Genomic DNA, 16,032 nt, shown 5'->3' with positions numbered 1-16,032 from the left:
CTGCACTCCAGCCTGGGTGACAAGAGCAAAATTCTGTCTAAAACAAAACAAAACAAAACCACAAAAGCATGTCCCCTATCAGTGAAAAAAGAAAAAGAGTTAAGGGTATACCTCCAATACAGACATATTCTTTTTTTTTTTTTTTTTTTCTGAGACGTAGTCTTGCTCTTCTTGGCCAGGCTGGAGTGCATTGGCAAGATCTCGGCTCACTGCAACCTCCGCCTCCCAGGTTCAAGTGCTTCTCCCGCCTCAGCCTCCCCAGTAGCTGGGACTACAGGTGCCCACCACGATGCCCAGCTAATTTTTTATTTATTTATTTATTTATTTTGAGACGGAGTCTCACTCTGTTGCCCAGGCAGGAGTGCAGTGGCATGATTTCCGCTCACTGCAAGCTCCGCCTCCCAGGTACACGCCATTCTCCTGCCTCAGCCTCCTGAGTAGCTGGGACTACAGGTGCCTGCCGCCATGCCCGGCTAATTTTTGCATTTTTAGTAGAGACGAGGTTTCACCATGTTAGCTGGGATAGTCTCGATCTCCTGACCTTGTGATCCGTCTGCCTCGGCCTCCCAAAGTGCTGGGATTACAGGGGTGAGCCACCGCACCCGGCTAATTTTTGAATTTTTAGTAGAGACTGGGTTTCACTGTGCCGGCCAGGCTGGCCTCGAACTCCTGACCTCAAATGATCCACCTGTCTCAGCCTCCCAAAGTGCTGGGATTACAGGTGTAAACCACCGCACCTGGCTCTAGTTCTTATTTTTTGTGAGAAATAAAGATAAATACAGGATCCAGTCTAATGTTTTCTTCCACATCCCATTGACAAATGACTAATCGGCCCCTCTCACTCCAAGCTTCTGGGGGCTTCTCGGGGCAGGTGGAGCTGGTGGCCATCCTGCAGGCTGCTGGGGATCTGAGAAGAACTGGAGTTGAGATTCTTCCCCCAGTGGCCTGGGCCTAGCAGGGGAGGGTCGTGGGCTGTAGCACCTCCCACAGCGCGGCCAGGCCTCCACTCCTTGAGCAGGGGGAAGGGGGGTGAAGTTGAGCCGAGATTAGCAGGAGTCGGGAGGGAGGCTCCTAGACCTGCAGAGAAAGGGGTGCGATAGGCAAAGGCACCATGCCTCTGCGGGATGAAACCCTCCGAGAGGTGTGGGCCTCTGACAGGTCTGGAAGGCCCCCATTTCGTGGCACCTGAACCCTGGGGGGCCTAGATGGAGGGGCCGGGTGGGATGGGGAGGGAAGGGGAAGGGAGACAGGCTGATCCCTTTGCTACCCTCAGTGGGCATGAAGAAGAAAGCCTGAGCCCGGAGGCCCCGCGGCGCCCCAAACAGGTATGCCACCCCACTTGGAAAGGAAGCAGAAAGATGTCCCCACTGTGCGTAAACCCATGCAGGGTAGGGGGTCTAGGGGTGGGACAGGTCCCCCTTAGCAGGGTCTGGGGGTTGCATGTCTGGAGATCTGGGGGGAGAAAGGGCTGTTTGGGGGCTTGGGGTTTCCAGGGAAGGAATAGGGACTTTGGAGCATTGGATATGGCCACGATGCATGGAAGGGGTCATCCTGCCTCACTCCAAGAAGGGGGCTGCAGTTCCCCCCGGATAATCTGCGGTTATTTCTGGCGGCTCAAGGGATTAGAGGGGGATGGGCGGGCCTCAGCGCCCCCCTTTCCTTCCTCGACCTCCTCTTGACCCCCGTTCCGCAGCGACCCGCCCCGGCACAGAGGCTAAGGAAGAAGAGGACGGAGGCCCCCGAATCCCCCTGCCCCACGGGATCCAAGCCCCGGAAGCCCGGAGGTGGGCGGGGTGCAGAGCCCGGGTGGACCCCCAGGGTGTGGCCTGCGGAAGGGAGGGGCTTGAGGGCCGGCGCGGGTGTCGCCGAGCCCTGGAATGGGGTGGGGGAGGAGGGGGCGGGGAGTGATGAGAGGGGAGGGATTGGGGTTGGGGTTGGGGTTGGGGTTGGTGTAGAAGGGGGTGGCGTTGGGGTAGAAGGGGGTGGGAAGCTGAATGGAAGCCGGGGAGAAGTGTTGAAAGTGGAAACCCAAGCCCAGGGGAGATCCCTAGGGTGAGGAGCCCGAGGGGGCGCGCCCAGGCTTGGGGGTAGCGGGTAGAGGCGCTGCCTCGCGGACCCGCGAATGGGACCCTGTCTGAACCCCGCATCTCGGCTCAGCTGGGCGGAGGGGGAGGCCGCGGGAGGAGCCTTCCCCAGACCCAGCCCAGGCCCGGGCGCCGCAGACGGTCTACGCCAGGTTCCTCAGGGACCCCGAGGCCAAGAAGCGCGACCCCCGGGAAACCTTTCTGGTAGCCCGTGCCCCAGACGCGGAGGACGGTGAGAGAGGGCCCCAGGGACGCGGGTGAGGGGGCGGTGGAGCTAAGGAGAGAAGGGGCTGGCTGGACGGGAACGGCCCAGAGAGGCAGAAAACAACTGTAGTCAAATAGCCCCCACTTTTCTGGCCTTGTCTTTGAGCCAGGTATTGTGCTAAGCACCAACTATGAGAGGGTGCTTTGTTCCCCCCCTCCACCATTGTACAGATGGAGAAACTGAGTCATAAAGCCGTTAAGGGTTTTTGCCTTAAACAGCAGTTAGGAGCCAGAAGTAGCCCAGATGGGTCTGACTAAAGGTCAGAAACAGACAAGGTCAGGGAGAAGCACAGTGGATGCAGGGAGATGGGGAAAGGAGGTAAGGGGAGCGTGTAAGGAGAGGAGGGTCTCAGGAAGAGAGAGGGAGGGCATTTCCCCAGGACAGGATTCCTCCAACCCCAGCCACTCCCCTGATTTGCAGACCCTGAAGGCTGCCAGTCACCCTCATTCTTTTGGGAAGGTGCCAGGTCTCCGGTTCTTGTTTCAGAAGGGCAGGCTCCCCTCCTGGTGCCCATGCACCACTTCCCAGCAGTCTGGAGGAACTGGGCTCCCCAGATAAGGAGGGCCCGGCTCAAACCCCCATTATGAAGAGTTTCTACCTGCAGAGGAGGAGGAGGAAGAGGAGGATGAGGATGACGAGGAAGAGGAGGCAGAGGAAAAGAAAGAGAAAATCCTTCTGCCTCCCAAGAAGCCCCTGAGAGAGAAGAGCTCCGCAGACCTGAAGGAGAGGAGGGCCAAGGCCCAGGGCCCAAGGGGTGGGTGCTGAGGGTGCTGAGAGAGCTCACAGGGAAGCAGAACAGCCCTGTCCTTGGAGGGCTTGGCGTCTCACTGAGACGCAGCGATTGAGGCCTCAAAATGAACCCAGTGCTGTGACCGGAGGGTTTTTCCTCTGATAATTTCTCCCCACGATGGTCCTTAAGGACATAGACCAATATATGCCTCCACCCCTGGCCCCACTGCCCCTGCCCCTTGAGCTCTGTGAGGCAGAGGACAGAGGATTCTAGTTTTCTTTGTGATTTTTGTTTAGTTTTTGTTTTAACTCAATGGAAATTGTTATCATTTTTATAAAAGTATCAAAGTGATTACAGTAAAAAGAAATCAATGAATCAATGCTGTGATGGCGTCCTGGCCTGGGCACATTACCTGTTAGGGACCAGCAGCCTGGCCTAGAGCTAGGAGCTTGGGCCTCTGAAGCAGAGATAGCACACTCTGTAGTGGTGACCAGAGAAGGTTTCCTGGAGGACATGGGACAAAAGGCAGGATTCAGAGGCTCGGTTAGAAGGCCTGGTGTTCATTCATTCGGGAACTGCTTGTTAAGCTCCTGGTCTTTGTCCAGAGCTTTTTTGGCCTCAGGGAAAGAAAAACCAAGATGAGCAGAAGTCAATACAAAAATTAGCCAGGGGTGGTGGCGCGCGCCTGTAATCCCAGCTACTTGGGCGGCTGAGGCACAAGAATCACTTGAACCCCGGAGGTGGAGGTTGCAGTGAGCCGAGATCCTGCCACTGCATTCCAGCCTGGGCAACAGTGAGACTGTCTCAAAAAAAAAAAGAAAAAGAAGGCAGGCTGTGGGCCCCTGTCAAGCTTTCAGCCTCCCTGGGGACTATAGGGAGGACAAGAGGGTTGGAAGGCAGCCTTCAGCCCCAGTAGACACCTTCTTTGCCTGACCCCCATCTTCCATTTCCAGGAGACCTGGGAAGCCCTGACCCCCCACCGAAACCTCTGCGTGTTAGGAATAAGGAAGCTCCAGCAGGGGAGGGGACCAAGATGAGAAAGACCAAGAAGAAAGGTGAGCCCAGCCTAGGGAGGAACAGGGCACTCCAGTTGCGGTGGGGGTTGTGACGCTTTCACATCCACACATGCAGGGTCTGGGGAGGCCGACAAGGACCCCTCAGGGAGCCCAGCCAGTGCGAGGAAGAGCCCAGCAGCCATGTTTCTGGTTGGGGAAGGCAGTCCTGACAAGAAAGCCCTGAAGAAGAAAGGTGGATGGCAAGGGCTTCTGGTGTGGTGACATCTTGAGGTGGTCCTGGGGGCGGGGAGCTAGAGGGTCCTTACAGCATACAAGACAGTGCTAGGTAAGGAGTTTGCCGGGTCTAGAGTCAGACAACGTGCGGGGCATCTTGCCCCCCGCTTTGATAGCTATGCGGTCTCAGGCAGGTGTCTTAGCCTTTTTGGGCTCTAATAATAACATGGGGTCGACTCTCTTGTGGTTGTGGGGAGCATCCAAGTGAGACATGGGTGTTGGAAGCACTTTGCAAACCAGGGTGAGGAGTTCACAGCCTTGTTTCCCCCTCCATGCTCAGGCACTCCCAAAGGCGCGAGGAAGGAGGAAGAAGAGGAGGAGGCAGCTACGGTGACAAAGAACAGCAATCAAAAGGGCAAAGCCAAAGGAAAAGGCAAAAAGGTTGGGGCCCAGAGGGGCAGGGGGCTGAGGTCCCTTCAGGGAGCAGAGGCAGGGGCCTGGACTTGGGAGCCTAGAGGGTGGGGGCTTGGAGCCACTTGAGGTTAGAACCTTGGCTCCCCCTCTTGTGACAGGATATAAGGACAAAGGAAACCAGATTTGTGCAAACAGAGGAGGCGTTTGTGGGGTCACCAGGCTAGGACTGGCCATGCAAGGGCCTTATGTCATCTGGGCTCTCTGAGGCCTCCCCTCTGGAGCATAACCATCAGACAGCCAGAGATGTCCCCACGCCCCCACCATGTTTTCTGTGCCAGGGAGGAGGAGCACACAGGCAGAGAGGCAGATGAGGACTGACTGACAGTCAGCTGCACCGGTTGTTAAAATGTTTCCACCCTACTGCCCTGAGCTCCCCAGGCGCTTTCACTCACCTTACCCAGGACCTCCCAACCTCCCAGCAACTAAACACTCCAGCAACGAAAGGGTTAATACTGCCCATCAGGAGCCTCCCTGTTTCTCCTCCAAGCTTACCAGTATGCATCTCCATGGCGAACAGGTTGTTAAATATTTTGAATATTGCCCCTGCTCCCAAACAGGACTCAGACACCAACACACAAAAGCTGGAGTAAGCAGGAGAGGGAGGTCCAACTGACAGAAAGTAACAAAAGTCTTCAAGGAACAGGTTTCTCCCAGTGGGGAGATCACCACGAGGACAGGGCCTGGATTTTAGCTTTGTAGGTTTATTAGTTTGTGCAGGAGTGGTCAGGTCTAGGGGGACTGATTCACATTAACCAAGATCACCAGATGCTGATGTACAAACTGAAAGGCCAGTTTACTGTCTCCCAGAGGGGAATGTAACTGCAGAACAGCCTTCAGTACAGTAGGCTCTTGAAATTTGCAGCTGCTGAAGTGTTTGAATAAGTTCTGGCTTTCTCCACATCGTGTTCCAAACATAGTCTTTTGTTTCCCAGGTTTCTTCTGGAACAACCTAGAGTAGAGAACAGGTGATCACTTGTCCCTGAGCTGAGGGTTCACTGCTCTACATCAGCCTCCCTCAAACACACTGCAAACCTGTGCTCAACAAAAACGGCCATGGCCAGGCAAAGTGGCTCATGCCTGTAATCCCAGCACTTTGGGAGGAGGAGGCAGATGGGTCACTTGAAGTCAGGAGTTCAAACCAGCCTGGCGAATAGTAGAGATGGTGAAACCCCATCTCTACTAAAAATACAAAAATTATCGGGGCATGGTGATGCGCACCTGTAGTCCCAGCTACTTAGGAGGATGAGGCAGGAGAATCACTTGAACCCAGGAGGTGGAGGCTGCAGCAAGCCGAGATCATGCCACTGCATTCCAGCCTGGGCAACAAGAGCAAGGCTCCATCTCAAAAAAATAAAAAATAAAATTTAAAAAATGGCCAACCACAGCACATCTTCGTGGATTCTTCGTGGCTCCCAAATAGCATTGAACCCTCAAATGCACACACCCAGGCTGGCAGTCCATGCTTGCCTCTGTTGGAAAAGTTGGGCTTAGACTCTTGGCTCCCTTCCTGTGAGGGATAGAACATGAGGACAAAGGGCACCAGGTTTGTGAGAACAGAAGGGGCTGTTGTGGGGTCACCAGGCCACCCTAGGGCTTTATGTCACCAAATTGTTCTTAGGAGTTTCTCAATGAGCAAAGTGAGCTTACATATTCATTCATGTGTTAACTATGCATTGCTATGTAACAAATCACCCCAAACTGAGCATCTTAAAACAACATTTACTTTCTTATTCAATTTCTGAGAGCCAGAAATCTAGGAGTGGCTTAGCAGAGTAGTTCTGGCTCAGGGTCTCGGAGGAAGCTGCAGTCAAAATGTCAGCTGGGGCTTCGGTCACTCTGAAGGCTTCACTGGAAATGAAGGATCCACTTCTAAAATAGTTCCCTGTGGTGGGTGTTAGCTGGAGATCTCAGTTCCTTCCTACAGGGACCTCTCCTGGAGGCTGCTTGAGTGTTCTTTTTTTTTTTTTTTTTTTGCTTGAGTGTTCTTATGGCATGGCAGCCAACTTCTCCCAAAGTCCAAGAGACAGAGAGCCATATAGAAGCCACAATATCTTTTATGACCTAACCTTGGAGCGGCCCATGATCACTTCTGCCATATTCTACTGGTCACAGAGACCAACCCTGGTATGCAGTGGGAGGAGACTACACAAAGGCACAAATACCAGGAGACAAGGATCACTGGGTGCCATCTTATGATAATGAATATCATCTTGACTATGGTATTCATTATTTACTATACGCTAACAATAAGAGTAGCAGCTAACACTTCCATAGTGCTTAGAACACAGCAGTCCATTCTGTTAGCCCCACTTCACTGCCTGAGACAGTGTGCAAAGGAGGGAAGGTCTTTCTAAAGGCTCTGGACCTCATAGGAGATTGGACAAAACTCATGCCCCAGCCCCACCTCTTACTAGTTATGTGAACTTGGGCAAGTGACTTAACTTCTCTAAGCCTCAGCTTCTTCATCTATACAATGGGGATGACTACCGCAGTGGGGTGATAAGAGGATGAAATGAGTAAATATTTCGAAAGTACTTGAAACTATGGCACCCTGATAGAATTTATGCAAGCGTGTGTTAAATACATAGGTAAGGTCTGTCCCAGGTATCCACCCCTACTATACCTACTTCTCAGATGAGAAAATTGAGTTACAGTGTGGTGAAACTTAACAGTGAAGACAGTTAGTAGTGAAACTAGGATTTGAACCTAGACAGTCTGGCTCCAGAGTGTGTGCTCCTATCCACAAGCTAAGCAGAATCAAAATAAATCACAGAGCTCCCCAGAGCCTCCTAACTTGGCCGTGCCGGGGTGCCAGGGAGCATGAGGGGCAGTGGCTTCCCCGCCTCCAGGGATGCGGCCCCTGCTCTAGCCAGCCTCTCTGTTCTCTCCGCACACAGAAAGCGGTGAGTTGTCCTGCCGGGCTGCCCGTGTCTCAGCACTGGGACCTGCTGGGAGCGGGGGAGCTGGTGCTCTGGGGCTGATGTACCCTCTGCCCCCACCCAGAAGGAGGAGAGGGCCCCGTCTCCCCCCGTGGAGGTGGACGAACCCCGGGAGTTTGTGCTCCGGCCTGCCCCCCAGGGCCGCACGGTGCGCTGCCGGCTGACCCGGGACAAAAAGGGCATGGATCGAGGCATGTATCCCTCCTACTTCCTGCACCTGGACACGGAGAAGAAGGTGGGTGGGGAGAGGCAGCAGAGGAGGGAGTGTGGAGGGATCCGGGATGGGGGCCACGGGACAAACGGGCCTGCTTTCTCCCTGCAGCTCACCTCCATCCCTTCCCACCTTCTCTTCCCATCCTCTCACCTGTCTCCCCTTTTCCCCAGGTGTTCCTCTTGGCTGGCAGGAAACGAAAACGGAGCAAGACAGCCAATTACCTCATCTCCATCGACCCTACCAATCTGTCCCGAGGAGGGGAGAATTTCATCGGGAAGCTGAGGTGGGGCTGGGCTTCCTGGGGCTGGGGGGGCTTGGGTCAGCAAAAGGCCATAGCCAGTCATCTCTGTCCTGCTGTGCCTGGTAGAGCACCCACCACAGTGGGCACCCTGGAAACGTCCCCTAGCCTAGGGCCTCTCGCTTTGATGTACATAGATCATGTGGGGAGCTTGTTAAAATGGTTGAGTGTGTGGGGTGGGCCCGAGAGTCTACATTTTTAATGAGCACCCAGGCGATGCCGACACTGCTGCCAGCCCAGGGCCTCACTTGGAGCAGGGCATAAGTTCCACGAGGGCAGGCACTGTGCCTGCCTTGTTTAGGGCTGAATTCCTAGCACTGAACACATATTAGCTACTCAACAAGTATTTACTGATCAAGTGAATGAACATATATTCAACACTATCCTGTGCTGTCTTCCCATACATCTCATCTAATCCTCACCACAAATCTGAGAGCTGAAGGAAGGGGATGCCTGAGTCAGGCCTTATTTCTTAAATGTATGTATTTAGGCTGGGCACAGTGGCTAATGCCTGTAATCCCAGCATTTTGGGAGGCCAAGGCGGGTGGATCACCTGAGGTCAGGAGTCCGAGATCAGCCTGGCCAACATGGTGAAACCCCGTCTCTACTAAAAATACAAAAATTAGCCAGGTGTGGTGGCATGCACCTGGAGTCCCAGCTACCTGGGAGGCTGAGGTGGGAGAATCTCTTGAACCCAAGACGGGGAGGTTGCAGTGAGCTGGGATCATGCCACTGCACTTCCAGCCTGGGTGACAGACCAAGACCCTGCCTCAAAAATAAATGAATAAATAAATGTATGTATTTAACAAAACTTTTATAAGGCCTATTTATGTGTCAGGTGTGATTCTAAGTCACTTCCAGGCCAGGCGCGATGGCTCACACCTGTAATCCCAGCACTTTGGGAGGCTGAGGCGGGCGGATCACAAGGTCAGGAGATCAAGACCACCCTGGCTAACACAGCGAAACCCCGTCTCTACTAAAAATACAAAAAAAAAAATTAGCCCAGCGTGGTGGCAGGCCCTGTAGTCCCAGCTACTCAGGAGGCTGAGGCAGAAGAATGGCGTGAACCCGGGAGGCGGAGCTTGCAGTGAGCAGAGATCATGCCACTGCACTCCAGCCTGGGCGACAGAGTGAGACTCAGTCTGAAAAAAATAAAGAAAAAAAAAGTCACTTCCAAATGTTAACCCATTCAATCCTCTTATTGTCCAAATGAGGGAAATGCTGTTGCTCAGCCCATTTTATAGATGGGGAAGTTGGGGCTCAGAGAGTTTAAATACCTTGCCTAAGATCTCACAGCTAGTAATAGTAAGAGATGGAGTTGGGATTTTAACACTGCCTAGTCTCCTTGTAGATTCAGCCCTTTTTTTTGTTTTGTTTTGGAGACTGGGTCTTACTCTGTCGCCCAGGCTGGAGTGCAGTGATGTGATCAAGGCCATGGCTCACTGCAGCCTCGACCTCCCAGGCTCAAGTGATCCTCCCACCTTAGCCTCCTGAGTAGCTGGGACTACAGGCACATGCCACCGTGCCTAGATAATTTGGCAGGTGGGGGGCAGAGGGCGGGTGTTTTTTGTAGAGACAGGGTTGCCTGCCATGTTGCCCAGGCTGGTTTCCAACTCCTGGACTCAAGCGATCCTCCCTCCTCTGACTCCCAAAGTGCTGGGATTACAAGCTTGAGCCACCATGCCCTGGGTTGGGCCAGCATTTAAAAAGACCTCTGCATAGGGGGAAGCCTGGGGCAGGGGACATGAATTGCTCAGTCCTAACTCACCCCCACCCTTGTAGGAAGCTCTCTAAACTGCTTGGCTGTGTGGAAGGGGCCTGGGGCAGGGATGTAGGATCCCCTCAGCCCCACCCCAAGCTCTACCCTGCTTGCAGGTCCAACCTCCTGGGGAACCGCTTCACGGTCTTTGACAACGGGCAGAACCCACAGCGTGGGTACAGCACTAATGTGGCAAGCCTTCGGCAGGAGCTGGCAGCTGTGATCTATGTGAGGACTCCACCTGTCCCCCATGCCAGGCTGCTCCCCTTACAGGGGCTGGCCTCACAGGCATCTGTTTCCTTCCCAGGAAACCAACGTGCTGGGCTTCCGTGGCCCCCGGCGCATGACCGTCATCATTCCTGGCATGAGTGCGGAGAACGAGAGGGTCCCCATCCGGCCCCGAAATGTGAGCCCCGCACCTCCCTGGCCCCTGGCTCCCTATGTGAGAAACAGGAGTTGGGGCTCAGCTTAGGAAATAGCCAACTCCCTGAGCACGTCCATCACCCTCCAACACAAATTCATTCTGGCCACCTAGGGAATGGACTTGGGCTTTTTGTAATTGAATTCACTGAAAAACCACAATGGGCTTTTTGGTTGTTTTCGGAGTTTACATCAAATTCATATATTACATCCATTCATATCTTCATTGACCACACATATTGAGTGCCAAGTATTATCCTAGGCACCTGGAAGACATCAGTGGACAAAACAAAGATCTGCACCCCTGGGCCGGGCGCGGTGGCTCACGCCTGTAATCCCAGCACTTTGGGAGGCCGAGATGGGTGGATCACGAGGTCAGGAGATCGAGACTATCCTGGCTAACATGGTGAAACCCCGTCTCTACTAAAAATACAAAAAAATTAGCTGGGCGTGGTGGCGGGCGCCTATAGTCCCAGCTACTTGGGAGGCTGAGGCAGGAGAATGGCGTGAACCTGGGAGGCGGAGCTTGCAGTAAGCCGAGATGGCGCCACTGCACTCCAGCCTGGGCGACAGAGGGAGACTCCATCTCATAAAAAAAAAAAAAAAAAAACAACAACCAAAGATCTGCCCCCCTGAAGCTGGCATTCTAGTGGGAGGAGAGTGACAGTAGACAATAATTGTGATAAATAAGTAAATTATGGAGCATACTGGAAGGTGGTAAGTGCTATGGTGAAAAATGTCAGACCAGGTGCAGTGGCTCACACCTGTAACCCCAGCACTTTGGGAGGCTAAGGTGGGCGGATCACTTGAGGTCAGGAGTTTGAGACCAGCCTGGCCAACATGGCTAAACCCCGTCTCTACTACATATACAAAAATTAGCCAGGCGTGGCAGCGGGCAACTGTAATCTCACCTGTTTACTCAGGAGGCTGACGCAGGGAGTATTGCTTGAACCCGGGAAGCAGAGTTTGCAGTGAGGCAAGATCACGCCACTGCACTCCAGCCTGGGCAACAGAGCGACACTCTGTCTCAAAAATAAAAAAAAATGTTGTCAGCCATGGTGGCTCACGCTTGTGACCCCAGCATTTTGGGAGGCCAAGCTGGGCAGATCACGAGGTCAGGAGTTTGAGACCAGCCTGGCCAACATGGTAAAATCCCGTCTCTACTAAAAATACAAAAATTAACTGGGCATGGTGACAGGCACCTGTAATCCCAGCTACTCAGGAGGCTGAGGCAAGAGAATCACTTGAACCCCGGAGGCGGAGGTTGCAGTGAGCCAAGATCACGCTGCTGCACTCCAGCCTGGGTGACAGAGCTAGACTCCATCTCAAAATAAATAAATAAATAATAAAAAATAAAAAGAAAAAATTTAAAAAGAAAAAAGTCAAACAGGGGAAGGTAGATAACAAGTGTGTAAGTCTCAATATTAAATATGGTTGTCAAAGCAGACCTCAATGAGAAGGTGAGGGAGTGAGCCTACAGATATCTGGGGGAAAAGCACCTGGGCAGTGGGAAGAGCCAGTGCAAAGGTCCTGTGGCAGGAGGGGCCCTGGTGGACTGGAGGAACCACCAGGTGACCAGTGTGGCTGGAGGGAGAGGAGGTCAGAGAAGTGAGGGGTAGACAGGGTCTTTAAAACTGATTTTTGCTCTGAGAGAAATGGGAAGCCACAGCAGGGTTTTGAGCAAAGGAGTGACATGACTTGTTTTTGTTTTTGTTTTTGTTTTGAGACGGAGTCTCGCTCTGTAACCCAGGCTGGAGTGCAATGGCCTGATCGCAACTCACTGCAACCTCTACTTCCCAGGTTCAAGAGATTCTCCTGCCTCAGCCTCCCGAGTAGCTGGGATTACAGGTGCATACCACCATGCTCAGCTAATTTTTGTATTTTCAGTAGAGACGCGGTTTTGCCATGATGGCCAGGTTGGTCTTGAACTCCTGACCTCAAGTGACCCACCTGCCTCAGCCTCCCAAAGTGCTAGGATTACAGGCCTGAGCCACTGTGCCCAGCCTTTTTTTTTTTTTTTTTCTGAGACCGAGTCTCACTCTGGGTCTCACTCCAGCCCAGGCTAGAGTACAGTGGTATGATCATGACTTACTGCAGCCTCGACCTCCTGGCTTCAAACAGTGCTGCTTCCTGCCTCAGCCTCTCTTCTAGCTGAGACCCTAGGCACATGCCACCATACCTGGCTAGTTTTTTGTAGAGCCAGGGTCTCACTTTGTTGCCCAGGCTGGTCTTAAATTCCTGAAGTGATCCTCTCGTCTCGGCTTCTCAAAGTGTTGGGATTATATGCGTGAGCCACTGTGCTTGGCATGACTTGTATTTTAAAAAGCAAAAGTTGTTTTGCGTGTGTGTGTGTGTGTGAGTTTAAGATGGAGAGATGTTCTGGAGAGACGTGTCAGTCCCGTGCTCTGCTCTTTAGCACTGCAGGTCCAGTGAGTCTAGGATTTAAGAGACTCTGGGTGACTCGCATGCCCCATCCTCACAGGAGACTGATGTCATTTTACTCATTTACAATGAAAGATAATACCCCGTCAGCTGATCACACATCCTTCCCTGCTGGAAAGTCACGGCCCAGGCTGATCTGCAGGGCACCAGTCATGGGAGGCTCAGTCTTGAGGGTTCACTCAGCCTGTGGGCCCCACAGTTGTCCTTCCCATGCCTGGAATAAACACACAAATCCCCCAGAGGCAGCATCTCCTGCCCTTGTTTGGGCCCAGTAAGAAATGCCTGGTGCTGTTTCGGGTCTCTCTTTTGCCAATTACAGTGCAGTGGGAGGAATGGTAAGAGCAAGGTGTCATGGAAACTCAGAGCTGAGACATCTAAATCAGATGGGGGGTCAGGAAGGCTTCTTGGAGGTGATCTTGAGTGGACTCACTCTAATCCATGAACGTGAGCAGGCAACAAGGAAACTCAAGAAAGAAAGATCTTAAGGGCACATTATACAGACCCTGCTCCTTCCTTTCAGAAACTCTCCTCCAAGTACACTTTCTCTTAACTGCAATTTACCTGTCCATCTCCCCAGCTCAACTGTGTGCCCTTTGCAGGTCCAAGATTGGCTCATCCTGTCATTAGGTACTGGTGTGTGTCTGTCTCCTAAGACCACCTGGGTACCAATGGCATGGAGCACCTATGTGCCAGATGCCCCTTGCCATTTTCCAGCCCTCCGCTTTGACATCCCAGAGACAAAGCCCCATTCTCACAGATGTGAACCCTGTCCACAAGGATGCCACAGATGCCAAGCCTATTCTCAGATACCCTAATGGATGAAGATGTCCAGGCCACACCCCTGTGCACACATGCCCAGGCCCCTTCTCCGGTCAGTCCTGAGCCATCTCAGCCATCTCTAACTGTCCTCTCCCTGTCTACTCCCCTGGGGCACCCCAGGCTAGTGACGGCCTGCTGGTGCGCTGGCAGAACAAGACGCTGGAGAGCCTCATAGAACTGCACAACAAGCCACCTGTCTGGAACGATGACAGTGGCTCCTACACCCTCAACTTCCAAGGCCGGGTCACCCAGGCCTCAGTCAAGAACTTCCAGATTGTCCACGCTGATGACCGTGAGTACCTGAGGGCCCAGGTCTGGCTCTTCTCCACCACCCCCAGGATGCTGACCTTCATTCAAGCTCCCCTCACCCCCTCACACACACACACACACCAGCCTTTATCCCGAGAGCTGGGACATCCCACAAGGTCACTCTCTCCTCCATAGGCACTGACACTGTGCTCTCAGGAGCCTCAGATATTCTAAGCAGGTGTCTTGGGGCTCATCACTCCAGGTTCCCATTCCAGCATTGGCCAGAGCAGTGGGTTAGATACTGGGACATTCTGGATAAGATTGTGTTGAAGGGAGGGTTGAGCTCCTAGAGTCTGAAAACCACGGACAGCCCAACTCCTCTTTGTTCAAAGAGAGTGCTGAGGCTCAGAGAGGGCAGCCCTTTGCCCAGAGTCTCTCAGCAACTTCAGGAAGTTACACTGGCCCTCGAAATTTATTTCACAAAATTTACACAGTGTTTACTATGTGCCAGGCACTGTTCTCAGGATTTTACAGATAACTGAATCATTAAATCCCTTCAACATCCCTGTGAAGAGTGCCATTATTATCCCTATTTGGCAGGAAACTAAGGCACAGAGAGGTTAAGCAACTTGCCCACGGTCACATCACTACCAGGAGGTAGAGCTGACAGTCTGGATCTCCAGTGGCCATGCTCTTAATCTCTTCAAGATGGTTGCCTTTTAGGGGCAGGGAATATTAAGCATTTTTGAGTGCCTACTCTGTGTCTTCTCTCAAGTGAGGTCAAAGGACTACCCTGGAAGACTCAGGGAAACAAGGTGTCCCTGTTACAAGCCTTGGTTGGAAAGGCTTCCTTCCCACTAGGGTGAGGAAGTTTGGGGATGGAAGGGTATCTCCCATAAGTCTCTGGGTTCACAGGGTTGGACCAACATTGAGTGAGCCCCAACTGCATCCTAGGGATGTGCCCCCAGTGCCACCTGTCCTGTGGCTGTGGGACTGCTCTCCAGATCACGTTTCTGGTGGAGCCTGGTCCACCTGAGTTTGGGGGTATTTTTAGCAACTTCCTGTCCCTATGGATCCTGGGGGAGGTGCTGAGGTTGGGGCTGGGAACCTGGATCATTGAAGGGAGAGGTGCCCAGTGAGGCTGAGGAAGGGAACCAGGGGCTAGTCAAGGGGTGGAGCTGGAGTCTAAGGTGGGACTTCGTGGCTGGGGATAGGAGGAAAGAATGTGGCCAGAAACAACAGAGAATTTGGGAAGGAAGAATGCTGGGCTTGGATAAATTTGACAGGGTCCTATAGTTAATCAGGTGCGGGCTCTAGGCATGGCCTGTGGCAGCAGCAGAAAGGCAAGGTCCCTGCCCCCAGGAGATTATAGTGTGACTGCAAAGCCACGTGGTGCTGGTGTGGAGTGAGATAGGAAGAAGGGATGGGTGTTGAGTAACTGAGATGGTGGCTGAGGGTTGGAGCCCCAAGGCAAGGGAGAGACTGCCCCCAAGGTTGAGGGCACTGTCTGCCAGGATGGGGGTCCAAGGAGGTCTCGGGCCGCCCCCACCCCGTCTTGTGTCCATAGCCGACTATATCGTGCTGCAGTTTGGCCGCGTGGCGGAGGACGCCTTCACCCTAGACTACCGGTACCCGCTGTGCGCCCTGCAGGCCTTCGCCATCGCCCTCTCCAGTTTCGACGGGAAGCTGGCCTGCGAGTGACCCCAGCAGCCCCTCAGCGCCCCCAGAGCCCGTCAGCGTGGGGGAAAGGATTCAGTGGAGGCTGGCAGGGTCCCTCCAGCAAAGCTCCCGCGGAAAACTGCTCCTGTGTCGGGGCTGACCCCTCACTGCCTCTCGGTGACCTCCGTCCGCTCCCCAGCCTGGCACAGGCCGAGGCAGGAGGAGCCCGGACGGCGGGTAGGACGGAGATGAAGAACATCTGGAGTTGGAGCCGCACATCTGGTCTCGGAGCTCGCCTGCGCCGCTGTGCCCCCCTCCTCCCCGCGCCCCAGTCACTTCCTGTCCGGGAGCAGTAGTCAGTGTTGTTTTAACCTCCCCTCTCCCCGGGACCGCGCTAGGGCTCCGAGGAGCTGGGGCGGGCTAGGAGGAGGGGGTAGGTGATGGGGGACGA

At 53.6% G+C, this 16,032-nt stretch overlaps 1 protein-coding gene across 1 annotated transcript; it reads left to right on the top strand.

Moving 5' to 3' along the window:
• Positions 1 to 1,068: 1,068 nt before the first annotated feature.
• TULP1 (TUB like protein 1) lies at positions 1,069 to 15,753 on the top strand. Its single transcript, XM_003808515.6, has 15 exons — positions 1,069 to 1,158; positions 1,274 to 1,325; positions 1,694 to 1,784; positions 2,158 to 2,316; positions 2,954 to 3,103; positions 4,033 to 4,134; positions 4,211 to 4,327; positions 4,649 to 4,749; positions 7,680 to 7,685; positions 7,786 to 7,956; positions 8,106 to 8,218; positions 10,109 to 10,220; positions 10,300 to 10,398; positions 13,794 to 13,965; positions 15,490 to 15,753. The coding sequence occupies exons 1-15, from the start codon at positions 1,112 to 1,114 to the stop codon at positions 15,621 to 15,623; spliced, it is 1,626 nt and encodes a 541-aa protein (XP_003808563.1). The 5' UTR covers positions 1,069 to 1,111; the 3' UTR covers positions 15,624 to 15,753.
• Positions 15,754 to 16,032: the final 279 nt, after the last annotated feature.

Source organism: Pan paniscus, chromosome 5, assembly GCF_029289425.2.
Source record: "Pan paniscus chromosome 5, NHGRI_mPanPan1-v2.0_pri, whole genome shotgun sequence".
NCBI classification, from domain to species: domain Eukaryota; kingdom Metazoa; phylum Chordata; class Mammalia; order Primates; family Hominidae; genus Pan; species Pan paniscus.
This window is presented reverse-complemented; position numbering and strand designations above follow the sequence as displayed.